Below are 24017 nucleotides of genomic sequence, written 5' to 3' on the forward strand. Positions count from 1 at the left end.
ACTTCCTGTGACCACGTCAGAGTCAGGCTGGGACTTCCATCTGCCATTGCCCAATCCCTCTGGGACCTCTTGGAGCCCAATCCTCTGGCTCCCAATCCAGAGGCAGGAATGCTGGCTACCTGCCACATTCTCTCAAGAGACAGATGTGGCCTTTCCCTCCAGCCAGCCTGGTTCACTTGAATCCCTGAGGCAGGAAACAGCCTTAAATGAGCTCATGGCAGCCACAGGGCAAGCCCTTGAAGGCCCACCTGGAATCTAGTCCCATCAGAATCCGCTGCTGTCACTGTCACAGGTACGACTGCACCAACAGAGAAAAGGTCGAGCAAACCCAGTCAAAGCTGGGAGCAGGTCGCAGGGACCTGAAGGGACATTCTGTTTTCTAAACGTCAGTGTTCTGGGAAAAGTGCCTGCTTCGGACAGCCCGGAGCGCGCGGCGGGAGAGGCTGGAAAGTAGGCATTGCCAAAGCCACTCTCAGGATGGCCCCAGGGAGGCCAGGCAGGAAGCAAGCAGGAAGGAGAAGGGGCGTTGATGGGGGAGAGGACAGGAGACAGACCCAGACAGACCCACTGGAGCAAGCAGGAGTAAAACAGCAGTGAGAAAGACACACACTAAACCAGCCACCGGCAGATGTGAAAGAGGGAGACCAAGGTCTTCAACAAGAAGGACCACGCCCCAGAACAGGCAGGCGAGGGCAGAGGAGCAGGGACCTGTGTTTGAAGTACCTACTATGTGCCACATAATGTACCCATGGGGAACCCAACACATGTGGAGATAAGTTCGCAGGGATAGTCATAGCAGTTAACCCTGATTTTGTGCATTACTATGTCCCAAGCACACTTAACACATCTGTTCTTCAGTGACTCCTTGAGGTACATACGATAATTCACCCAGTTTTACAGACAAGGGAATTGAGGCAGAGAGGCAACATCACAGAGCTACAGAAATGGCTGAACAGGTTCAATGCACGAGCCTGGCTCTAAAGCAAACATTACTGTGAGAAGGAGTTTATCGTCCCCATTTTACAGAAGAGAAAACTGAGGCTCAGAGAAATCAAGCTGGAAGAGGAACACAATGAGAAGCCCATACACATGCATGGAACACCCACCATTCATCCTGTGGAAAGGTTCCTCACCATGACCTTAGGAGGCCAGCAGAAACAGACAAAGAAAATGAGGTTCAGAGACAGTAGGGGATGTGCCTAGAACCACAGGGGAAGTTGGAGGTAATGCTGACAGTAGGGCCCAAGGTCTGGACCACCCCTCAGCCTTAGCTTTTACTCAATAAAGGAGTAAAGAAGCTTCTTGAAAGCTACTGTTTCATACCTAAGACAGAACAGGAAGAACTCAAAAAAGGTTGTCTTGGTCAGTTGAGACCATCTTCTACCTGCTGAGCAAGAAAACTGAAAGGCAGGAACCTCTGTCTACCATCCTACTCACCCACCCACCCATCCAACCGTCCTCATGCCCCCACCCCTCCATCTCCTAACTGTTCCTCTCTCCAATTCTCCATCTGTCCATCCACTCAGTCATCCAATTATCCAAACTTCCATACCAGGGTCCAAACACCCTGGTAACTATCAACCATCCAACCATCTGCCCACTAATCTCCAAACCTCCACCCACCTTCCCAATTTTATAACCTTCTATCCATCTCTCCATCCAGCATCTTCTACACCTCCAAGCACCCAACCATTCACTCATTCATCTGCTCACTCATCCAATCACAAATCATCTCATCCATCCATCCACAATCTCTCCTCCCTAGCTCCCTTCATCCACCATCCACTCATCACCCAAACCTCCAACTAACCATCTGTATCCCTCCTCCCATTTGCCTGCACATCCTGTCACTCACACTTTCAAACATACACACATCTGGGTCTGTCTTCCTCTCACCCACCCACCCATCTGCTCCTAGACTCTATAAAATGCAAGAAGCTCCAGTGAAACATATAAAGATGACAAAGATACTACCCTTCCCATCAAAAAGCTTAACAGTACAAGAGCCCTATGCCCTCAAAGCCTCCATCTTTGGGTCTCAGAATCATACGATGTTAGTGTCATAAAGAATCTCCAAACCTCCATGGTCCTCTAGACCTACACTGGCCAATACGGCAGCCATAAACCACATGGGCTATTGAGCACTTCAAACGTGGCTAGTACGAGTTGAGATGTGCTATAAGATACACACCAAATTTTGAAGATTTAGTATAAAAAATGCAAAATATCTTCTTAATAATTTTAAAAAACTGGTTACACATTAAAATCATAATATTTGAGGATATATTGGGATAAATAAAATTTACTATTTGAATTCATCCACCTGTCTCTTTTTACTTCTTTTAATGTGGCTACTGGAAATTTTTCATAACATATGTGGCTCACATTGTATTTCTATTGGACAGTGCTGATCTAGAATAAACCCCTCACCTCAGAAGAGAAAGGGGGGCCCAGGTAGGGAAGTCTAAGGTATCACCATGCAAAACTCTGGTTTCTATCCAATCCCTGCCTCGTGGCTCACATGGGGATGGCCCCGCCCCCAGACTTCCCAGCAACCTACCTGGATTTCCGCTTGCAGTAAACAAGGAGGTTGTCGAAGAGGAAGAAGGCCCTTTCCTGGATGTTGCCTGCAGAGATTTTTAACAAAGTGCCTTGCAAGAGAAGCTGGGTGCAGATGTCCGTGAGGTTGGAGCCCTGGAAGAGTGACAGGGGCACAGGGAATGAGTGGCAAATCCAGGAAAACACTTGGGGATATCCCCTTCCTTCCCAGAGACAACCCAAAATCGAAATGTACTGCTCTAGGCAAATCTGTCAGCTGACAGAAAACCGATACACTCTGATCAATGGCTTCCATCTGTTGAGCATGGCAGAACAATGCTGGGAAGAGCGTATCACGATGACCATTTCACAGAAGGGGACCTGAGGCTCAGAGAGGTGAAATGACTCACCCAGCCCTAGGTGGCATCTGGTTTTATTTTGGTTCAGTCTTTGTTTTGGTTTGGGGTTGGTTTTATTTGCTTCCTTGCTTGCCTTCCTCCTTATTAATTTATGTGTTGGCTTATTATTCTCTCTCCCCCACAAGAATGCCACTTCTGTAAGGACAGGAATCACTATCAAGCATTTGCCACTGTAGTCCCAGCACCTATACTAATGTCTGGCACAGAGTAGGTGCTCAATAAATTCTTGTAGAACAGCTGATGAACACAGTGTGAACATCATCAGGGGCAGGGTTCTTAGAGCACTCATTCTAGCTCTGGGTATGTGTAGATGGGAACAGTTCCCAAACTCTACCTGGGCATCTATGCTAAGTGACGGGGGTTGGCTAAGGCACTAAGTGTGCATGAAGTTCACTGAATATCCAGGAGGTTCAGGGTGGTGTGGTCAGGAAAAGCATCAAGAAAGAGCAGGCTGGGCCTGGGAGGAAGGCGGAGATAAAGAGGCCGAAGGTAGGGATGTGGAAGGTCCTTGCTGGGGGAGTCCAGAGCCAGGACCACACAGGTAGGTCTGTCTGAAGCCCTGGGAGGACCAAGGTGGGGCAGAGAGGTCCCAGAGCACAAAAGGCGAGGACGCCAGAAACAGACCGGGCAGGGCACAGAATGCCAGATAAGGCAGCGCCCCACTGTCCCCCATATCCAAGCTCCTCTCTGTCACAGGAATGGAGTTTTAGCTGGCAATTGGCTGCCCAACCACAGGCTCCATTTTCCAGCATGTTTTGTATCAGGTGTGGTAAAGTGGCTAAATTATGGCCAGAGTGCCCTGTTTGCTCAGCATTTCCTTAAAAGAAAATTGCTTCCCCTCTGCTTCCTCCCTTCCTTCTTGCCACAGGCTGGAAGGCAGCCCCAGGGGCAGGATGCACTGTAGCAGAAAGAGCTGGAAGGGACCTGCGTCTGAAGGGAGCAGGGTCACCCTGCCCCCAGCCTGCACTGCTCCTGAGAAATAAACTTTTATCACATGGAAGCCATTGTCTCTCCTCTTACAGCAGCCAACCATGTACTTTAACTAATATATCCAGATACGAATTTGGCCCCAACAATAGTAGCAATGGGGTGCCTCTGACACTGGGGCCCAAGGGGTATTATGCAACAGCAGTGTTTATGTTTAGGGGAAATTCAGTGGAAAGGCCTGCAGATGACAGTAAAGGGAGAAAGAAAGACACGATGCTGCTCTGCCTGGAAATGAACACTTGGGGAGGAAAGAGGGAACGCCGTGCAGAGAATCTCCTTCCCCAAACACTCAACACCCAGAACCAGCCGGGGTTCATACCCACAGTGACATCCACTGGCTCTATTTCTGAGATCCAGTGAGGGGAACCGGTCTTGGCAACTCAGAAATCAGGCTGTTGGCTAAATGCCCACCGCATCTCCCCGACTGCTGTCAGGGCTGGTTTGCTCCAGGCCCACAGCCCAGCTGGGCACAGCAAACCCACCTGCCCACAGTGCTGAGACCCACTGGGGGTTCTGGGAAACGAGCTTCCCTGCGGTCAGGGGCTGAGCCACCCCAACAGGAGCACATACCCATTAACAGAAATCACAGTGGGGACTCTCGAACGCTGCAAGCAGGTGTTTGATCCCCACACACAGCAGCCCAGTGAGGTAGTGAGCCCACTGCACCAGGCCTCGGGCTCCCAGGACAAGAACCCCCTGGACCTCTGCGATCCTCCAAAACAGGGCAAGCGTGACTCCATGGGGGATGCAGCTCCACCATGGGCCAGCTCAGCACAGACAGCAGTTCAGCAGTTCCTCAAGGCCCTGGCCTCCCTGTCTCCTCCCCTTGCCTCATTCAGCCCACCCACCAGTTCTTCCAGCTCCCAAGGGGGAGTTTAGCTGCATGTATATCAATCTGGGACCTGAGCTAGCTGCAGAGCCCAGAATCCCAAGATCACACAGGCCTAGATCTGACCTCTCTGTCAAGGTTAGAGGACCACAGAGAGGAAGTGCACCCAGCCTGGGAAAGTGTGTCTCCAGCCTTGGCCAAGGACCACCCAGTGAACTGCAGCTGAAATGCCAAGGACACTACAGGAGGATGCCCCTTCCACCCCTGCCCTGCCGAGAAGCCCAGCCGGCCTCCAGTCCCTCCAGAATCCCTGAACCCAGGTCAGGAGCAGTGCTAAGGACCAGATACACAGGGAAGAGGCTGAGCACCAAGGTGTCCCCCAGTCAGGGCTGGAGACCTCCTGCAGACAGTGCCAACGTAATCAAACTGAAGTAGTAACATTTAGAGAAGATGGCAAGCTAGCGCATGCACGGGACTTGCCACATGCCACTACTGTTCTAAGTATCTTACACCAACTCAATTATTCCTTACAACAGCTCTCACTTTACAAATGAGGAAACTGAGGCACAGAGCAGTGAAGTGACTTGTTCAAGGTCACACAGCTCATCAGTGAGCAAGCTGGGATCTAAACCCAGACCGGCTGGCCCCACTCCCCTACTCACTACCTTCTGCTCTGTTGGGCTGCCTCTTAGAAGGTGACACGAAGGGCTTTGATGCATTTGTTGGTTTAGACCAGGGTCTTCAGAGGGGAGGGACCACATCACCTAGAAGCACAAGGCGCCCCAGGAAGGGTGGGAAGAACATGTGAGAACTTCTATTTATGGTCCTTCTTTATAACAATTCTGTCTCCTCACTCCAGTTCCTTCCATCCCCCATGGGTGAGTGAGTAGTTGATGATCCCTCAAACCAGGGCTTCCAGAGCCTGCAGGAGAAGGGTACCCTTTATCTTTCTTATTAAGAAGATGCATTTCATTTTATTACTGTGAGCTTCACACAAAAGTCCGTGAGGCTTGCAACCAGAGTGTCTCTCTGCTGGAGGGGCAGTCCACACTGGGTGTGAGCTCTAGCAGAAGTTGCATGATGCTTTTTCACCAAAATAAAATAAGAAAGAAATCCTGCTTTGCTACCATAGCTCCTCTTGATGTTTACTGAGTGTCTACTCTGAGCCAATAATGACAGCCCTGTTCTGAGTGTTTTGCATGCATCCACTCCCCAAATCCTCAAGTGACCTGTGGTGGGTACTGCCATTACCCAGACTTCAGACGAGAAAACAGAGGCAAAGGAACCCCTCTTCACTCCCTTCCACAGTATTGAGACATACTGCCATTTCCTTGTGCTCAGTAAAGTGGATTTATGGATTACCTTATCTGGTTTTAACTAAACCAGTCTCACGACTAATAAGGCCAAGTAGCTTACAAAGGATCAGGCAAAAAAAAAAAAGGTAAGAAAATAAAAACCACTGATCAGAGATCAACCTAATAAGGCAAGTCCAAGCACTGAGCAAGGAAGTGGCCAAGAAAACTCCCCATTCTCCAAAAACAAGTCCCTTGCCAGTCATATTCCAAGAGAAAGATGATAGCCATCTAATCAGATCGGCAGGAAGTCAAACAGAAAGACTGGAATCAAGAAGAGTATCAGAAATAAGGATTTGCAGCCACCATCATTCACTGGCAGCCATACCCTAAGTCATACTGTCCGCTGAGGTTGTAAGTCCTGATAGCATAAGCACTGGAAAAAGCTTCAGTGTTAAACCTTATTTTTATTAGCTAGAACATATTTTCATAGTATGGCCTTAAGGATCAAATAAAATGTTTAAAAACATTTCTATTGCACAGAAAACCATTTCACATTTCCAAAGAACATTCATATTCCACCCCTCCCTTTATTCTTAAAAAGATACCAGGAGATAACTTCAGGGATTCTATTACTAACATTAGACAGCTAGGAGGAAATGAGGCCCAGAGAGCAGGACAAAGTTGCCTGAGGCAGGGCAGTCTGGAAGTTAGAGGGCTGGGCCTCAAAACCAAGTTCCTGTGCCTCAGAACCCAATGGGGATAGTAATAGCCATCTCCCTTCTAGTAGTAGAAACATGCAACAGTTGCTCCATAATAGCTGGTAATTTTTATTCTGGGCCACTTTGCTTCCTACTGTACCCAGCGACAGTGACTGAAATAAGGGCCATTCTCAAATTGTAGATTTTTCAGGGTCAAAAAGGGCCCCAAAGACCCTTAGTTCCTATTTCTCTAGGCCCTTACTAGAGGAAGGCATCTGGAAATCACTTCTGCTCAGGCTGTCAAACTGCTTGCTCAATACCCTCTCCACAGGGGTCCACGTGAGAAATTTCTTTTTAGCTGGTTTCCAGGAAACTCTCTGTCTCCCAGAAGAACTACTCTGCTTCTTCCTTTTTTGACAATGACTATTAAGTAACTTGTATGTCCTGCTCTTTTCACCTTGGCTGCCAGGAAACTCAAAGCCCAAATAGGCAGATGTTTAAATGCATCCCCTCTAGTTGCTCTTTAGGTTAGCATGTTGTCAGTAAGTGGCCATGTGACCCTCTGGTTAATGAGATGAAAGGGGAAGTCTCTCTGGGACTTCTGGGAAAGTTTTCCTCCACGGGGGAGAAGAGCTCCCTCTCACTGCCCTGGCCATGCCCCTGTCTCCTCTGGCTTTGGAACGCATGCGGCCGGGAGCTGCTGCTGTCACGTAACCATGAGAGGAAGTCCAGAGAACTGCATGAGACCAAAGTGGACTCTGATGTCATGGGGCTGAAACGAGAGTCCTTAGGGAAGACCTCCTAACTGACATACCTAGAGTCAGGTAACTTTCAGTTGTAGTAAACAGAAACCAGGATATGAATTTTAAGCAGAAAGAAATGAGGGGCTTACTCAATCACTGGAGAGTCTACAGAAGCAGGAATCCAGGTCAGGGTTCCCAGAAAACCAACAACACAGCATAACTGGCCCACCAGGGGAACCTCTGCTCTACCGCATTTGGGAAAAGGGAGAAACAAACACTAGCTGCCTGAAAACACTTCCTGCCACCCAGGAAAACACCGTTCAGGCTGCATCAGGGCCCAACTACCAACTGCAAGCCATCCCCTGCATACTAGATTCACGCCACTACCAGCAGAACAGGTGCCCCATGCCCTGCCTTTTGACACCCAGGAAGCTAGAACCTAGAGCCCTGGTAACGCCACCACAGACGCTATGCTTTCTGTAAAAACAACACAGCAATGGCCTCCATCCCACCCTCGTCTTCCAAATTTCAAGCAGCTGGTTCTGATCTTGGCCAGTCACATCCTAAACCAGAGCTACGACAGGGACTGAGAAATGCAGTAGTGAGCTGTCCAGCCTCAGCCATGCAGGAAGGCCCAGGGAAAGGACAGTGGGTGCACGGCAGATGCTGATCCACAACACCCACCTCCTTCCTAAACACAGTGCCCTCTCCTCTGCAGCCAAACCCTCAACCTCATAGCGATATGGAGTCATATTTAGGGCTCCCGGTGCAGGGAAAAGAAGTAGAAATCCCAAACCGAGCCAAGTGCCAGGAAATCCTAAGAGCCTAAGGCAAAAGATACAGAGAACAATCTGTGCCTGAGTCTTTCATCGTTGCTCTTAATCTCTCATTCCAACTGTATTTACTCTGATACTGACTTTTTTATTTATTCAGATTTTCCCATTTCCTTCAACAGATTTGTAGGAAATCTTTGATAATCTAAGGAAGACATGGAGGTTTAAACAAACATATTGTGCACGAGAAGGTTCCAAGAATCCCACCCCCAGTCATCATGATGACAGGGACTTCGTATCTACCATTTATTGAGAACCTATTGTGCCAGGGAGAGATGAGGAACTGAAGCTCAGGGAAGTTAGGACATTTGCCTAAAGTCACCCTCAGGCGAGTGCCAATGCCAGAATTCTGTCCTGGAGTGGACCCTTAAACACTACCCTTGACCTTGGCATCTAAAGCTCAAAGGCCTATGGACACCAGACAGATGAGACAACAGGTGAAAGAGAATGACAGGGGACTGATGGGGGTGGCGGGGACGGAGGAAAACTGGAGGCTCCAGGGGCTGTTATTGTAGAAAATGAGAGCCAGTGGTACCAATTTTTCAAGAGAAACTTGAAATTCAGACTTTTACGTGGACTTAATTTTCAGAAAATAATTAAACAATTTTCTTTGGGAAGACCATGTAGACCGAACAGGATACACTGCAGGCGGAATCTGGTACCCAGACTGTAGCCTGAACCTGCAGCTCTGCAGCCCCGGGCCCTCTCCAGGCCGGAAGGCCTCCTGCGCCAGACACACCTCCCAGCCTTCGATGTGGGACTGCAGCTGCTCCAGGGCCTCCAGCTTCTCCATCTGCCGCTTGGTCTCATTGATGTTGGAGCAGACGGTCTTCATGGCCTGCAGAGCGCTCTGGACTGCAGGGTGGTCCGGGTGCTTGCCGGGGGTCCTCTTGGCCAGCTCCTAGGGTAGAGGTGGGGTAGCAAGGAGAGACATCAACCCAGAGGGGACCAAACACAGCCTCCAGATCACCTGCCCTGAGCCAAGTCCAGCCTGTTATGTACAAACTATGATCTGGGGCTGGGAACATAGCTCATTCATTCATTCATTCACTCATTCATTCATTCATTCACTGATTCAATAAATGTCCCCTGAGCACCTCCGCCATGGCAGGTAGTGTTCTAGGGTCCGGGAATAAATCTGCTAATAAAACAGAGAAAAATGCTTCACCTGGTGGACATTTCATTCTACTACATGAGCCAAAATAAAGGAAAATCAAATACATAATACAATCTCAGGCAGTGACAAATACAGTGAAGATAAATCAATGAGAGGCCAGAAGGTCTTGGGAGGGGAGGTGTCCTTTCAAACAGGGAGGCCCGAGGAGGCCTCTCTCAGGAGCGACATCTGAACAGAGACTCTGGATAAAGCAAGGGAGGGAGTCCTGAAAAGAGCTCGGGGAAGAGTGTGCCAGGTAGAGGGGAAAGCAGTGCAAAGGGCCTGAGGTGGGAGTGCACGTGGTACACGGCAGGAACAGCGAGGAGGCGGTGCGGCCGGAGGGGAATAAACGAGAGCAAGAGCAGCAGAGAGATTCACGTGTCAGAGAGGAGGCCACAAATGCTGACCCCCCTCAGTCTCGGTGCTCTCATCTGTAAAGTACGTATAAAAACACCATACCTTCACAGGGACAAGGCCAGAACAGTGGGGGAGGCTCCTAGTCCACAGCCCTCGGCCCACCACCCCTCAGCCCTCCCCACAAGCACAAGCTGGGACATTCCAAAGGCCGGGCCCGCCTTAACCAAAAGGCTTCAGCCCCACAGTGAGTGTGACGGAGAGGCACTGAGGAAGAAGGGGCCAGCTAGGCCTCAACTTCAGAAGGGAAGATTTTCAGGCCAAATCATTCAATCGACAGGACGTGCCGGCAGAGATAAGTTTCCTTAATCATCTGAGCCAGACATGCCCAACAATTCCTGTATGTCCCCCATCTTTCTGCTCCCTGGAAAATCACAGATGTGACCCTCTGATGTGTGCTGGCTCCTAGCACAGCTGCATGTGGGTGCCAGGGCTGGATCTGCCCTCGGCAGCCGGGTGACCTTGGGCCAGTCACCCTCAACACTGCGCGTCAGTTTCACCATCTGAAAACCAGTGATGGTGAGGAAAGTGGTGATGATGGCAGCAGTTAGGCCAGTGGGCCTCTACTCTGTGCTGGTGAGGCAGGCTCTGTTACTACCCCACTTAACAGAGGAAGAGACTGAGGCACAGCGGGATCACTCAAGGCCTCCAAGAAGTAAGAGGAAGAATCTGGATTTGAACCTGGCTATCTGGTTCTGCCTGTGGTCATGGTGAGGGGTAGATCAGACACTGCAGGAAAAATACCTCCATGGCAAATACACACTGGGTGAGCACGCAGTCTATGCTACCCATTGTCATTCTGGTTGTGTGACAGTGCGTGTTCACTGGGACACTGAGAGGCGATCTGCCATGCCTGGGTGTTGCTCTGAGTACTCCCTGAGATAAACCAACTCCAAAGACATCCTTTCTCTATTTGCTTTATTTCTGCTCTGCCTGAAAACAACCTCTTTCCTGGAGAGCAGGTCCTAATGGTCCTGGAACCCAGATATTCTGCAACATCAGGACCCCAAGAGTTTACTAAGCACCTGCCATGTTCCCCGGGATTCACCAAAGGAGAAGCAAGACAGAGATGCAGCCTCTCTGTGGGGCCAGCAATCAGCCTTGAGCTGGGAAAGGTGCTCCCAAGGGCAAAGTGGGAACAGATAATAGCCTCAAGTGGTGAATGCACTCATGGTAAGGGAAGGACAGTGTGACAGGAAGCTGTGAAAGGAAGAGGTGAGAGCAGGTCTCCCACCCTGAAGGGAGGGCGCCTCAGCTGTCGAGCACCCCCCAGCTCTTGCTGCTCACCACACAGGAAGGAGCCCAAACGGGGGCTGACGCAGGCCGGGAGCTGGTGCCGCTGTGGGCAGGGTGTCAGTGCTCAGCCCGAGAGGCAGGAGGTGGGGTGGGCACCGTGGCTGGGCAAGGACAGGAGCCAGGGCAGAGGGAGCCACAGTTAGGAGACCTCTGACTTCCTGTGCCTTCTCAGCAGGATGCTGATGACAGGATCCTGGCAGAGGAGGAGTTCATCTCCTAACATCAGAGTCAGTCATGACCTCCGAGAGATGACCCATGGGGTCCAGAACAACACAGGAAGAGCTCTGGCAAATCAATACGAGAGACAACTAGCCACGAGGAAGTGGGCAAATGACGTGAAGAGGCAATTCTCATAAAATGCCCTGCCTGCCACTGCCCTGGCCCAGCCGTCTCCTACCTGGGCCACTGAAGTCAACTGCCTGGTCTCTCTGCCCCCACTCGCAGCACCCAGAGTCCATTCTCCAGACAGCCAGAGGGACCCCATCAGCACAAAGTGACACCCTGTCCCTCCTCTGCTCAGAAACTTCCTGTGGTGCCCACCTCACTGAGAAGACAAAGACCCCACAGGCCCTGCCTAATCTGCCCCCTCACCTCCCATTACTCCCCACTCACTCTCACATCCTCCTTCCCAGTCACACTGGCCTCCTTGCTGCTCCTCAGACATATTCCTGCCTCAGGGCCTTTGCACTGGCTATTCCCTCTAACTGGAAGGTACCTGTGTGGCCTCCTTCAGGTCTTTGCTCAAATGTCAGCTTCTCGGTCCACCACTCCTAGCCCATAGCCTGATGTAGTTTTTCCACAGCACCTACCCACGTATATGAGCATATACATTTATTATTCACTCATTTGTTGCCTTGTCTCCCCCATCCCCCAATAGAATCTCAATTCTACTAAGGTAGGGATTTGGGCAGTTTTTGTTCACTGAGCATCTTCAGCACATAGTACAATGCCTGACACATAATAGCTGCTCAATAAATGATTGGTGAATGAATGAAGGGCTTCAGAAACCCTAGACATGGCAGCGGCGACCGTGGCTCTCTCGTGCAGCTAATCAGGAAGACCGAAAGGGATTTGCTAAGAAAGTAATGGTGTCACTGAGCGACACACCGTTTTTCAGGGTTGGCCTCTCCCCTTCCCCACTGGCCACCACCCATGAAGTTTTCTCATGTGCCACCAAAACCCTTTGGAGAGCTCTGAGACAGTACATACCGCACACTCTGGGGAACACTGCACCACCCTCAGCCCTCCCCTTGCACCAAGAATTGATGCCCATCAAGCACGGTCCACCCCCAGGGATGTCACACTTCTGACTGCCAAGGAGACAGAGGTTAACACCTGACTGGCAAGGTCCTCGCAGTGTGGGCGACAGCTGTGCTACCCACAGACAGATGTGGGAGGTGCAGGAGCCACGGGAGGCTATGCAGGGCCCCAAGGCTGTGCTCTGAGCAGCCGCTCTGTAGGAAGCGTCCTGGGCAGAAGCCTGCTAGAGCAGCTCTCCCAGCCACACTACTCCCAGGACACACTCTGTCTGGCCCAGGAGGTTTAACAAGTTTTGAATCAAACTGACATTTGGAAATCAGGGATTTTCACATAAAAGTCCCAATTTCACGATCCAGAAATAGTGGGCAAGACCCATGTGGCATTTTTCCATAGTCATTCAATGAATAATTGGAAGGTGCCTGCCGTGTGCCAGGCACCATTCTGGTCACTGGGAAACAGCAACACACAAAACAGAGCCACATCCCTGCCTTTGCAGAGCTGACATCCCAGCGAGGGAGATGGAGAAGCGACCCGTACACCTGAGTTACAGACAGAACGTGAGCCAGCAAGAGGTGCTGCGAAGCGGAGTAAAAGCAGGGTGAGGGGACAGAGATGGCAAAGGCAGTGGTTCTACAGCTGGGAGGTCAGGACAGACCTCTCCAAAGAGGGGACATCTGAGCAGCAGACGCCTGACAAGACTAGGCAATGAGTCTCAGGATACCTGGGGTAAGGATGCCCCAGGCAGAGGAAACAGCAGGTGCAAAGGTCCTGGAAAACCTGTTTGTTGTGTTCAAAGAACAGCAAGGAGGCAAATGCAGCTGCAGCAGAGAGAGGAACAGGGAGAGGAGAGGAGGTCAGAGAGGACACAGGGATTAGATGTGAAGCATCTTCCAGGTGGCAGCAGAGAGGTGAGGAATGTGGGTTTAATCTGAGGGACTGGGAAGCTGCTAGAGGGTTCTGAGTGAAGAAGTGACGTGAACTGACTTGAGTTCAGCTGCTGAGCTGAGAAGAGACTGCACAGGACCAGGGAGAGGCAGGGAGACCCACTGGGCGCTGCAGCAGTGGCCCAGGAGCAAGATGGGCTCTGGATAGGTTCGGAGGATAGAGCCAGTGGGGACTCCAGCAGACTGGATGTGGGCATGAGCCAGAGGAAAGCCCCAGGTTTGGCCTAAATGACCAGAGGGAAGGAGAGGCCATTTATGGAGACGGAAACGAGGAGGTGGAGGAGACGCGGGGAGACGCAAGGCAGGCCTGGGGGACAGGGAGAGCCAAGCATCTGGTTTTGGACACGTTAGGTAAGAGTGGCTGCTTAGAGATCCAAGTGCAGACGCCGAGTGGGCACGGGAGCAAGTCCGGAGCTTAGAGGAGAGCGCCACAGCCATCGGCACAGAGATGGGGGCTCAAAGCCGAGGAATTAGCCACACGACTACTCGTACATGGAGGGGCACCGCAGCATAATCCCCCCACAGCCCGAAAGTGGAAAACAACCCGCACGTCCATCACCTGATGAGGGACAAACAAGACGTGATCTATCCATACAACGGAAAGCTGCTCAGCCATATAAAGGAATGAGGGTGCGAGACACGCTGCCACACGGAGGAGCCTTGAAGGCGCTGTGCTAAGTGGAAGAAGGTGGACACAAAGGCTGCATGTTAGATGATTCCATTTATATGAGATGTCGGGATTGAACAAATTCACATAGATGGGAAGTAGATGAGTGGTTGCCAGGAGCTGGCGGGGGTGGGAGGGAAAAGGGAAGTGAATGCTAATGGGTCCAGAGTTTCCTGTGGGGGTGATGAAAATATTCTAACATTATTATGGTGACTGTTGCACAACTTTTGAATACACTGGCCATGGGCTGGATCTGGCTCACAGGCCACAGTTTTGTCAACCCCTGCCCTAAACCGCTATAGAACGCTACCTCTTAAATGCTGGCAACTAATTCAGGTTTGGAAGACCCACCAAACCGGGGGGGGGGGGGGGGGGCGCCACAGAGTGGATGAGGCCATCGCAAGAGCAAGTCTAGGTACAGAAAATGTCCAATGACTGAGACCCGGGGCCTGCCTGCATTTAGGAGTCTGGAAGGTGAGGACCAGCAAAGGAGACTGAGAAGGGGCCGGGGAGGTAGGAGGCAAAGGGAACAGGGGGCTGGAGTGGCGGCTGCCACCTTTGGACAGACGCCCCTCCACTTTGCCCCCCCTTGCCTCAACCTGCTTCTGTTCTGTACCCGGCCCTCCAGGGGCCCCAGCCAAGACAGGAAGCCCTGAGGGGCAGGGACTAAGCCTGTCTTGCCATGGCTGTGGGGCCTGAGCCGAGCCAGCGGCTGGTGCCCCAGTAAGCTCTATGCATCACCAGGAAAACAACGAAAAGGGTCAGTGACAGTCCGTCTCCCCGAGGGCCCCTGCCCTTTGAGTACCAGGGGCATTACCCCAAACCTGAATCACTTCCCTGGAAACATGAATGGAAAACTCAACAAAGTCTGAAAATGCCAACTGTCTATCCCAAGCCTGGGCTGAAGGCTGAAATAGAATGTTCCGGCTATTCTTAGTCAGTGTTCAAGTTCAGCTTTTTGGGGTGTTCCCAAAGAGGCTTTCATTCTTGCCTCTTCCCTCCTCGCGCCCAGGCTCCTCCACCCTGTCCGCCTACGGCATTCATAGTTCAGCTTGAACAAGGGGGCTAAGAGGGCCGGGGGACATCTGCTAGGGTGTCGGAGCTGGAAGGGCAGGAGCAGGAGGAGCTCAGCTGCCCTAAGCTCATGAGATCGCCTTTTAAAATCCACTGGAAAATGTGACAGAAAGGAGGAACTCAGGAGGAGCAGAAGAGTTGCCCTCAGTCCCAGCTGTTTTCTGATGCAAACATTCCAGCTGTGAGTGCCAAAGGCTAGGATACTCTGAGCACTTTGGTCAGGCAGGGAGCATGGCATGCCCCCCACGGGAATCTAAGGCCTTGCTGGCCGGTCCCCCAGTGTTCTCTGAGCCCCCAGTAACCACAGCTGGGGGTGGAGGAAACGGGGCATGTAAACAGCATTTGGTCGGGAGAGCAAAGCCATAGGCCGGCTTCATCATCATTTCCTGTGGGCAGTTATTGCTTCACTGGTTACCAGCCAGTTCTGTCCCTCTTTCTCTGTTCTCTTAGGGACCCAGAACCCAAGAATCCCTCTGGACCAAAGTGTGGCACTGGGGCTATGCAGGCCTTAGAAACCTCTGGGCCTCTCACGTCAAGAGCTTAGAGTCCACCTGTACACACAGGTCCAGCCCCACTGGTTGTGAAAATACATTACAGAAGCCGCCACTCCGAGTACCTGCTGAGATCCCAGACTTTTCCAAGATCCAGAAACTAAAGACTTAATACCAAGGGAGCCCTTGGCTGGGTTCTGAGGCTAGAGCTGGAGGTTCTTCTCTTGGGCCAGACGTTCAAGGTTTTGAAATCCAGGAGAAAAAGGAGCAGACCAGCCACTGAGCCACAAAACACAAGGCCACCAGCACCTAGGGAACTGAGGAGTCAGCACCCCAACACCCAAGCGCTTTGGCAGTTTAACTCTGCACAGTGCTTCTCAACAAGGCGGGGAAGTGTAATGGTTAGCGGGCAGCCCTGCCCAGGCTCAGTCATGGTCCCCGCCGCATACCTCAACGTGTGGCCTTGAACAGGCCACCCCTTCATCTGTGCCTCGGCTGCCTCTCTCTAAAATGGGGCTGATCACAGAGCCTATCTCATCCATTTGCTCTAAGAAGTAAATGAATAAATGTTCAGGCATTCATAACCCTGTCAGTACTATTAAGACAAACCCTGGATTACAGGTGAGAGACTGGGGCCTGGGGAAGTGACTCGCCCAAGGCAGTACACCTAGTACATGGCAGAGCTAGAATTCAAACGCTGGCAGCCCACGGCTGCAAAGCATGGCTCGAATCCAGGGGTCAGCAACCTTTTTCTTAAAGGGTCAGACAGTAAATATTTCAGGCTTTGCTGCCCACATCCGGGCTCTGTCACATATTCTTCTTTGTTCTTGGGGTTTTGATGACTCTTTAAAAAACACCAACACCATGCTTAGTTTATGGGTTGTACAAAAACAGGCCATGGGCTGGATCTGGCTCACGGGCCACAGTTTTGTCAACCCCTGCCCCTAAACCGCTACGGAACGCTACCTCTTAAATGCTGGCAACGAATTCAGGTTTGGAAGACACACCCACAGATCGAATGAAGCACATCTGCAGGCCCAGATCAATCCACAGGCTGCCAATTCCCAAGTTCTACCTGGAGCTTCCTCTGCACCGAGGTGAAGTGCTAGCTGCACAGGGCATTTTCAATACCTGTTTAGGGACCAAAGCAGCAGCAAAAACAAGTGCAAAGGGCCTTTTGAGACCCCTGGGGGACAGAAAGAGCAGCAGGGCAGAGGAGGTGCAGGGGAGTGGGGCCCCTCTGCCAAGGCCGCACGCATCACACACATCGAAGGCCTGCATTCACAGGCAGAGCTGATGGCCCACGGACCGTCCATCTCCGAGGCTCAAAATCCATTCACTGTCTCCAGAAGAAAGTCAAGTTCAAGAATTCCCGAGTACTCTTCCCCTCCCCTCTCCCTTCCAGTCCATGGAGCCAAGAGCCATGCGGCCCAGTGGGCAGGAGTGGAAATGAAGCATGACCAGCCAAATCAACCACCAGCAGGCTCCCAGGGAACAGCCGTCAGATGCAACACCTTCAGGATGGAGGCAGGGCACACCTGGGTCGACAGCCACCGTTTCCAAGGACTGAAAACCCTGGGATGAGAGCAGCGAATGGTGGCAGAGCTATCCACCCAGCTGAGGATCTACCCAGAAGCCAGCTCTGGAGCTGAGAATTCAAGACTTCTTGGGTCGCCATACAAACTGCGAATCATCCCCTGGTCTGCTTGACCAAGACTAAGTCAGAGGCAGCTGAATGATGAAGGGGACAGCAGGTGTGTGGATGGTTGTGGTTTGCCCACCCAGCACCTCCTGCCTCCTTCCACAAACAGCTCAGATTATGGTGAAGGGGTCCTATAACTCCAGTCACCAGCTTGTGGCTTGTGGGAGCTGGTGATTGGCTAGAGGCTGGAGCACGTGACACAAGTCTGCACCAACGAGGGCTCATTTGCTCAGGTTTGGAAGACATGACCCTGATCTCAGCCAATCAGAGCCCAACACTGCCCAGCTCACGGGACTGAGGTAAAGCCAAGTCTAAGCATATAGGCAGAGTATAAATGGCACAAGCAAAGGTTTCATGTAATTGGTTCAAATGAAGGCACATGACTCAGGTCCAAACCATTCAGAATATCACATTCTCTTGTCCATGACTTACGTCAGACAAGAAATTCATTCTTTCCCACTGTCATTGAACTTCAGAGGGTATGAGGCCAGAGTAAACTAGAGCCATATGTTACCACGCTGAAAATAAAGCTGAACAGCAGAACTTAACAAGGGGGAAAGAGGTAGGATCCAGCCCCCCCAAAGCCAACACTGCCCTAGACGTCTCAGCTGCTTGAACTAACAAGTTTTATTTTTTAATTAAGCCAGTCAGAGCTGGGCTTTCTGTCACTTCAAATACACAGAAAGGGAGTTGGGAGAATGTCTCACCTTAAGGAGCAAGGGGTATTTGCAGATCCTCTGAATCGGGGACAGCAGATAGCCCTCCAAGGGGATGTCCGTGGTCTTCCGGCCTCCCAGAAGCATGCAGCTCTGCAAAGGGACAGGACACCTTCATCAACACATGCCCAGGATGGCACAAGGATTTGGCCACCCTCAAACAGCCACGGAAGCACTCGCAAAACACAACGACAGACTTTGGAAGCAATTTAGCAATACTTAGGACAGATGGAAATGTGCATATTCTACAACCCAGTACAAACCCAGGGGTTGCCAAACTGCGGCCCATGGGCCAAATCCTGCCTCCTCCCCGTTTTGGTAATTAAAGTTTTATTGGAGCACAGCCACATCCATTTGTTTATGTATTGTATATGGCTGCCTCCAAGCTGTCACGGCAGAGCTGAGCCGTTGTAACAGAAACCATCTAGTCACAAATCCTAAAATTTATACCATCTGGCCTCTTATATAAAAGTTTGTTAAGCCTGGTCTACAGTAACTTTCACATATTCACACTAGGAAACAGGAACACGGACATTAAAAACTGCCTTCTTTGGAATAACAAAAAAATGGGATGCAACCTAAATATCCATCAACTGAAGAATGGAAAAATATGTTTGCAGTAAATTTCTATAATGCCACACTACAAAGCAGTGAAAAGGGGAAAAGTAAAGCTATGCATAGCAACATAGGTGAACCTCAAGCATACTCAAGCAAAAAAAAAAGAGAGAGAGATGGTATGAATGAAAAAGGATATGTATGGTATCAACCCATTTATACACAGCTTTTAAAGACATGCAAAACAGAAGTAGGCATTGTTTGGGAAGAACACAGCTGTAGTAAAATAGAATGGCATGTATGGGAAAGAAAGAAAACAAATTCTAGTGGGGGTTACCTCTGTAGAGGGAGGGGAGCAGGATTTAGAAAGTGAACTGGGTCCCCCACCACGCCCCTCACCGTGCACCCAGGGAGGCATGACTGAATGAACAAACTGGCAGCACATGCAGAAATGAAGGGGTCTCAACCTTCCTCCTCAACACCATGCTAGCAGACTGGAAACAAAACAGGGCTCTTGGGAAGAGGGATTCCCTCTGTCACTCATTCATTCTACAAATACATACTGTGCGCTTACTATATGCTGGGCACAGTTCCAAGCCCTGGCAAAACTGCCCATCACAGCAGACAGTGAAAATAAGACCAGAGAACATTTATCATGTGCTTACCATCCCCTAGGCACTGTGCTCACACTTCACCTATATGTAAAGTTCAATGTCACAGCCCTAAGATAAGCATGGACCATCATCTCCCTGTTACACATGGAGACCTGGCCCAGAGAGCCACAAGGACTGGTCCAAGACTCAGAGCAACTGCCTTTCAGGGACCTTAATGTGCCCTCTCCTTGGAGAAGCAGAACCCAGGGACCCTGGGGCCCTGCTCTGGCAGGAGCTGCATGGCTCCCCACCACTGCCCCCCCACCCATGTCTACCCCTGGCACAGATGGGGGATCAGGCCACGGCAGCTGGGAGATGCCAGGCCCCACAATGCTCACACTCAGACCTTTGTCCTCCGAGCCAGCGCTCACCACAAGCTGCCCTGGTGATGTCAGCTCTGGGCAGAAAAAGGGGAGCCTGGGGGTAGGGGATTGATTTCCAGAAGCCCCCAGGGCTTGGCGGGAGAAGGGACCATCTTTTGGTCCAGGACTAAGGAGTTTTCACAGGACTGTTACAGCCACCAGCTATACTTCTTTCCAAACACTCTAGACTGTTGTTTCCCTTTATTTTCATTTTTTGAAAAAATCAAACACACAAAGACATGCCATTCACTATTCTAGTAAGATTACACTCCAGGCATTATGGGAGGAACTTGTGAGAATTATTTCTTTAAACTTCCTAATTCACAGACTTGATTCAGTTGAGGTGTCATTCTGTGAGTCACATTTACTACACGTACACTATACTGCAATAAAAAAGCCTGTTACAAATCTCAGATCCTGTCCATTGTCTACATGCTCCTTCACTATGTGGCCTCTCAATCTTTCTGATCTCCTTTCTTTCACTTTTCCTCTCATACTCTCCATTTCAGCTGCCCTGCTATTCCTCTAACACACTCCTACCTCAGGACTTTTGCACTTACAGTTCCTCTACCTGGAATGCTTTCTTCACAGATACACCATGCCTTTCTCTCTTACTTTTACCCAAGTTTCTGCTTAAATGTCACCTAAGACACAGTTTTCCCAAAGACCAAGCTAAAATAGCAGCCACTACCCTAACTTCCTCAAAACATCCTATCATCTTTAACTTGCTTTAATTCCAGAGAACTTAGTGTCACATGACATATCTTGTCAGTCACCCCTACTAGAATGGCCACTCTAGAAGAGCACAGGCCTTTTCTTGCCTTGGCCACTGTTGTATCCCCAGTACATAGAACCATCCCTACCACATTAGGTAGGTGCTCAATAAGAAACTGTTGCACGAATAAATGAGCCCCATTTTACAGACAAGAAAACTGAGTCACAGAATGATGAAGCCCCCACCCGATCTCTCAGCTAGTGCACAGTACATCATGAATGGAATGTCTGTTCCCAATGTCTTAACATCCCATAACAGACTCCAGTCAGTCTTCTGCTGGTGGCCCAAAGCTGGGAGACACCGGTGTGGAGGGAGAAAGACGGTACATGTGCTGGCACTCCACACATACTCTCCCCATGCAATCCGGCCCCACTCTGCTGCTGCTAGGAAGATGGCCATTTAGCCCAGGAAGGCTGGAGAGAGGAAGGCAGGGAAGAAAAACTGCGACTGAGGCCCTTCCCTTACCACACCTGTGCAAATGCCTTCCTGGCCTCTTCCTGATTACCAATACCCAGCTGAGCCAAAGGGGACACCCCCCAGAGGGAGGGGCCCTCAGTGGGGAAGCCTGGAGCCTGGGCAGCAGGACTACCACAGAGGGTAGCTGCAGAAAGGTCAACATCGCAGAAACATGGCCATGTGCGTGGTCTTATGCTATCTGACTTTATCTTTGCTTGTTTGCCCGGACTCTTATGAATGTAAGTGTGAAACTGGGGTAAAGATGCAGATACCAGCAACAAAAAAAAACAGCACTCCAAACGTTTAGGACAGCTCAAATGGAAGTGGAAGTTGGTCAACCACTCTGCCCTTGCTCAGATGCTCGTTGGAACTGGGCCAAGCAACATGAACGCACCAGGGGAGAAAGCAAACATTTTGAATCAAAATTCTGAAACTACTTTGTTGGAAGCTGTGCTTTAAGGAGAAGTATAATTAAGAATTTTATTATGGAGTGCAGCTCTCTGAGCACATTGTTAATACCTCTTATGCTCTGTCAGTTAACTGTTCTACTTCTGTGTGCTAAATTCATTATGTGCTGTTGGGAAATAAAACAGTACAGGGCTGGGGAGGGACGTGTTGGTCTTTGACTGAATGAGCAGGGGACTTAGAGGTAAAAGATCAGGATTAAAACCCATAAGCAGCACAATCACTTTTCAAGAGTGTACTCTCAAGACAGTCACTTCATATTTTAGAGTCATCAGAATCACCTGCGGCAAAGGCTGTGTGGTGTCCCCTAATGTATTCTTCCACAGCAGCAGAATTTCCAGCTGGGCATATAGCTGCTCGGAATAAAGCCTACATTTCCCAGCTGCCCTTGCAGCTAGGCACAGTCATGTGATTAAAATCTGGCCGTGAGTAGAAGAGATGTGTGCAGCTCCCTGCTATGCCCCTAGAAAGAGAAGAGCAGGCCCTCTTTCTCACTCTTCTTGCACCCCACTACCTGGAACCTGGGAATGGCGAGAGGTCATCTTAGACCATGTCGTTGAGGGCACACACAAGGGCCATGGCCCCTGACACGAGATAAAGCCTCTATTCCAGCCCCAGACTGTCTATATCCACTTTGTTACATGAGGGAAATAAAAGTCAGTCTTATTTAAACCACTGTTATTTGGGATGTCTGCAATGCAGACGAATGTGTATCTTGACTCATACACAACGGTTAGTGGCAGGCAAAGTTCCAAACAAATCACAAATGAGAACCTTTTTATACAGAAGTGAAGCTCTGCAATTGTAGAGAAGACCGTCATGGATGTCTACTATTTTGCCTGAGAGGGTGCGTTCCCAGCTTGCTTCTCCCATGCAAACCCACTGTCCTTCAGGAATCCACCCCCGCCTCCAGCTCCAGGGTTGGCCAATCAGAGCACCAACCAAACCCTCTGTCAACAGCAGTTGGTTCAGGGATAGGGTCTTGAGCTCAGCTGACCCAATGAGCATCAGATCCAGGACTTCTGCTGTTGCCATTTAATAAGAGGAGAGCTCTTCATCCTGGAGTTGCTCAGATATGAGAGGTATAAGCGTGGAGCTGCTGGAGGCCATGTTGCCACCACTTGGGGACAGCTGTTCTGGGAAAGGAGCCAAAGCAGAGAAAAGCAGAGCCAAGAGACACATTCTCAATGACGCTATTTGAACACCCAGATTCTGCTGTGCCTGAAGCCCTCTGAGGTCTTAAACTTCCTAGAAGAGTAAACCAGTGAATTCTTTTTTGGCTGATCCAAGCCTTACCCCAGCTGAGGCAGGGATCAGGCAGCCTGGGTCAGCATGAAGCTCTCTTGTGCCCAGGAAGTCACAAAGCTGAAGCCAAGTAGGGGGAGAGGCAGCAGTGACGGATAAACTTACCAACAGGAAGGCACGCACGGTGGGGATCTTGTTCAGTTCCACAAGCAGCCGCAGGGCCTTCTCATGGTTGCTGCAATATTCCTCATACACGCAGAACTTATCCTTCTGCAAGACAAGGACAGAGCCTGTGGCAGACAGGTCATGGCAGGAAGGTGGACACTCAACAGCCAGCCCAGCAGGCCTGGGAGGAAAGAGCTACCCCAGACCCCAAGAGACTACACAGCAGGAGGAATTTCAGGTAAAGGAGCTCCCACTTGGTACGGGGCCCTCAGCCTCCACTCCTGCCCCGGTCCTGCACCTAGCAGTGACCTTTCAGGAAGCAGCAAGGCCCAGGGTCAAGTGCACAGACTCAAACCAAGCACCCTGGGCTTGAATCCTGCATCTGCATTTCCAGGTTTGAACCTGGGCAAGTTACCCAACCTCTCTGTGCCTTGGTCTCCTCATATGTAAGGTAGAGTTAATAATAGTCCCTAACTCACAGGGTTGTTATGAGGATTAAAACATGAGGTCCCAGCATAAAGTGTTTAATAAATGTCTATCTTTAGTAATAAAACATGTCAAACCCCTGCTTAAAACCCTCCAATAACATTCTATTACATGAAGAATGAAATCCAATGCTTTGTTATGACCTTCAAGAGCCAAATAATGTGATCCAGCCTTTCTCTGGCCTCGTCTCACTGGCCTCCTATCCACTCCTTGAATTTGCCAAGTCTGTTCCTACCTCAGGGCCTTTGCATCTGCCATTCCCTCTACTTGTAATACCTTTCCCTCAGACCTGGCTCCTCCCCACCATTCAGGTCTCAACTCAAATGCCACCTCCTCAAATCACACCAGGACTACCCTAGCTAAAGTAGCCAAACAGGTGTTCTCTATCACACATGTCCTCCTGTATTCATTTTCTTTACACTGATCTCACAGTCTGGAATTATCCAGATTATTTGTTTATCACCTATCTTTTCCCACTTGGCAGGTGGCTCCCTGACGACCACATCCATCTAATTCACTGCAGTATCCCCAGATCTTAGCACAATGCCTGGCATACAGTAGGCACCCAATGAATACTTGCTAAATGAATGGACTTTATACACTACTTTGTGTGTATATGTGTCCTGTATACATCAACCAGAAGAGTCTAGATAAGCCCTGGAATTTGGAGGAACAAGTAGATCTCTGGTTGCTGCCCCACAGCAGTGCCAGGCCTGAGGCAGGGGGATAGCTCTAACAACCTCCAGATGCCCCTGAGCCCAAAGCTGGACTCCTTACAGCCAGAGGTCACCTG

General features: G+C 50.4%; 1 protein-coding gene across 1 annotated transcript in view; it reads right to left on the minus strand.

Annotated features, from left to right (window-relative positions):
- PREX1 (phosphatidylinositol-3,4,5-trisphosphate dependent Rac exchange factor 1) overlaps positions 1–24017 on the minus strand; it is a 174065-nt gene that overhangs the window by 62699 nt on the left and 87349 nt on the right. Inside the window, exons 4-7 of the mRNA XM_036902039.2 lie at positions 22739–22843; positions 18054–18155; positions 9082–9243; positions 2561–2694 (exon numbers count right to left, since the gene is read on the minus strand). Coding sequence (XP_036757934.2) covers positions 2561–2694; positions 9082–9243; positions 18054–18155; positions 22739–22843 — 503 coding nt within the window. The remainder of the gene's footprint in view (positions 1–2560; positions 2695–9081; positions 9244–18053; positions 18156–22738; positions 22844–24017) is intronic.

Source organism: Manis pentadactyla, chromosome 5 (assembly GCF_030020395.1).
Source record: "Manis pentadactyla isolate mManPen7 chromosome 5, mManPen7.hap1, whole genome shotgun sequence".
NCBI classification, from domain to species: domain Eukaryota; kingdom Metazoa; phylum Chordata; class Mammalia; order Pholidota; family Manidae; genus Manis; species Manis pentadactyla.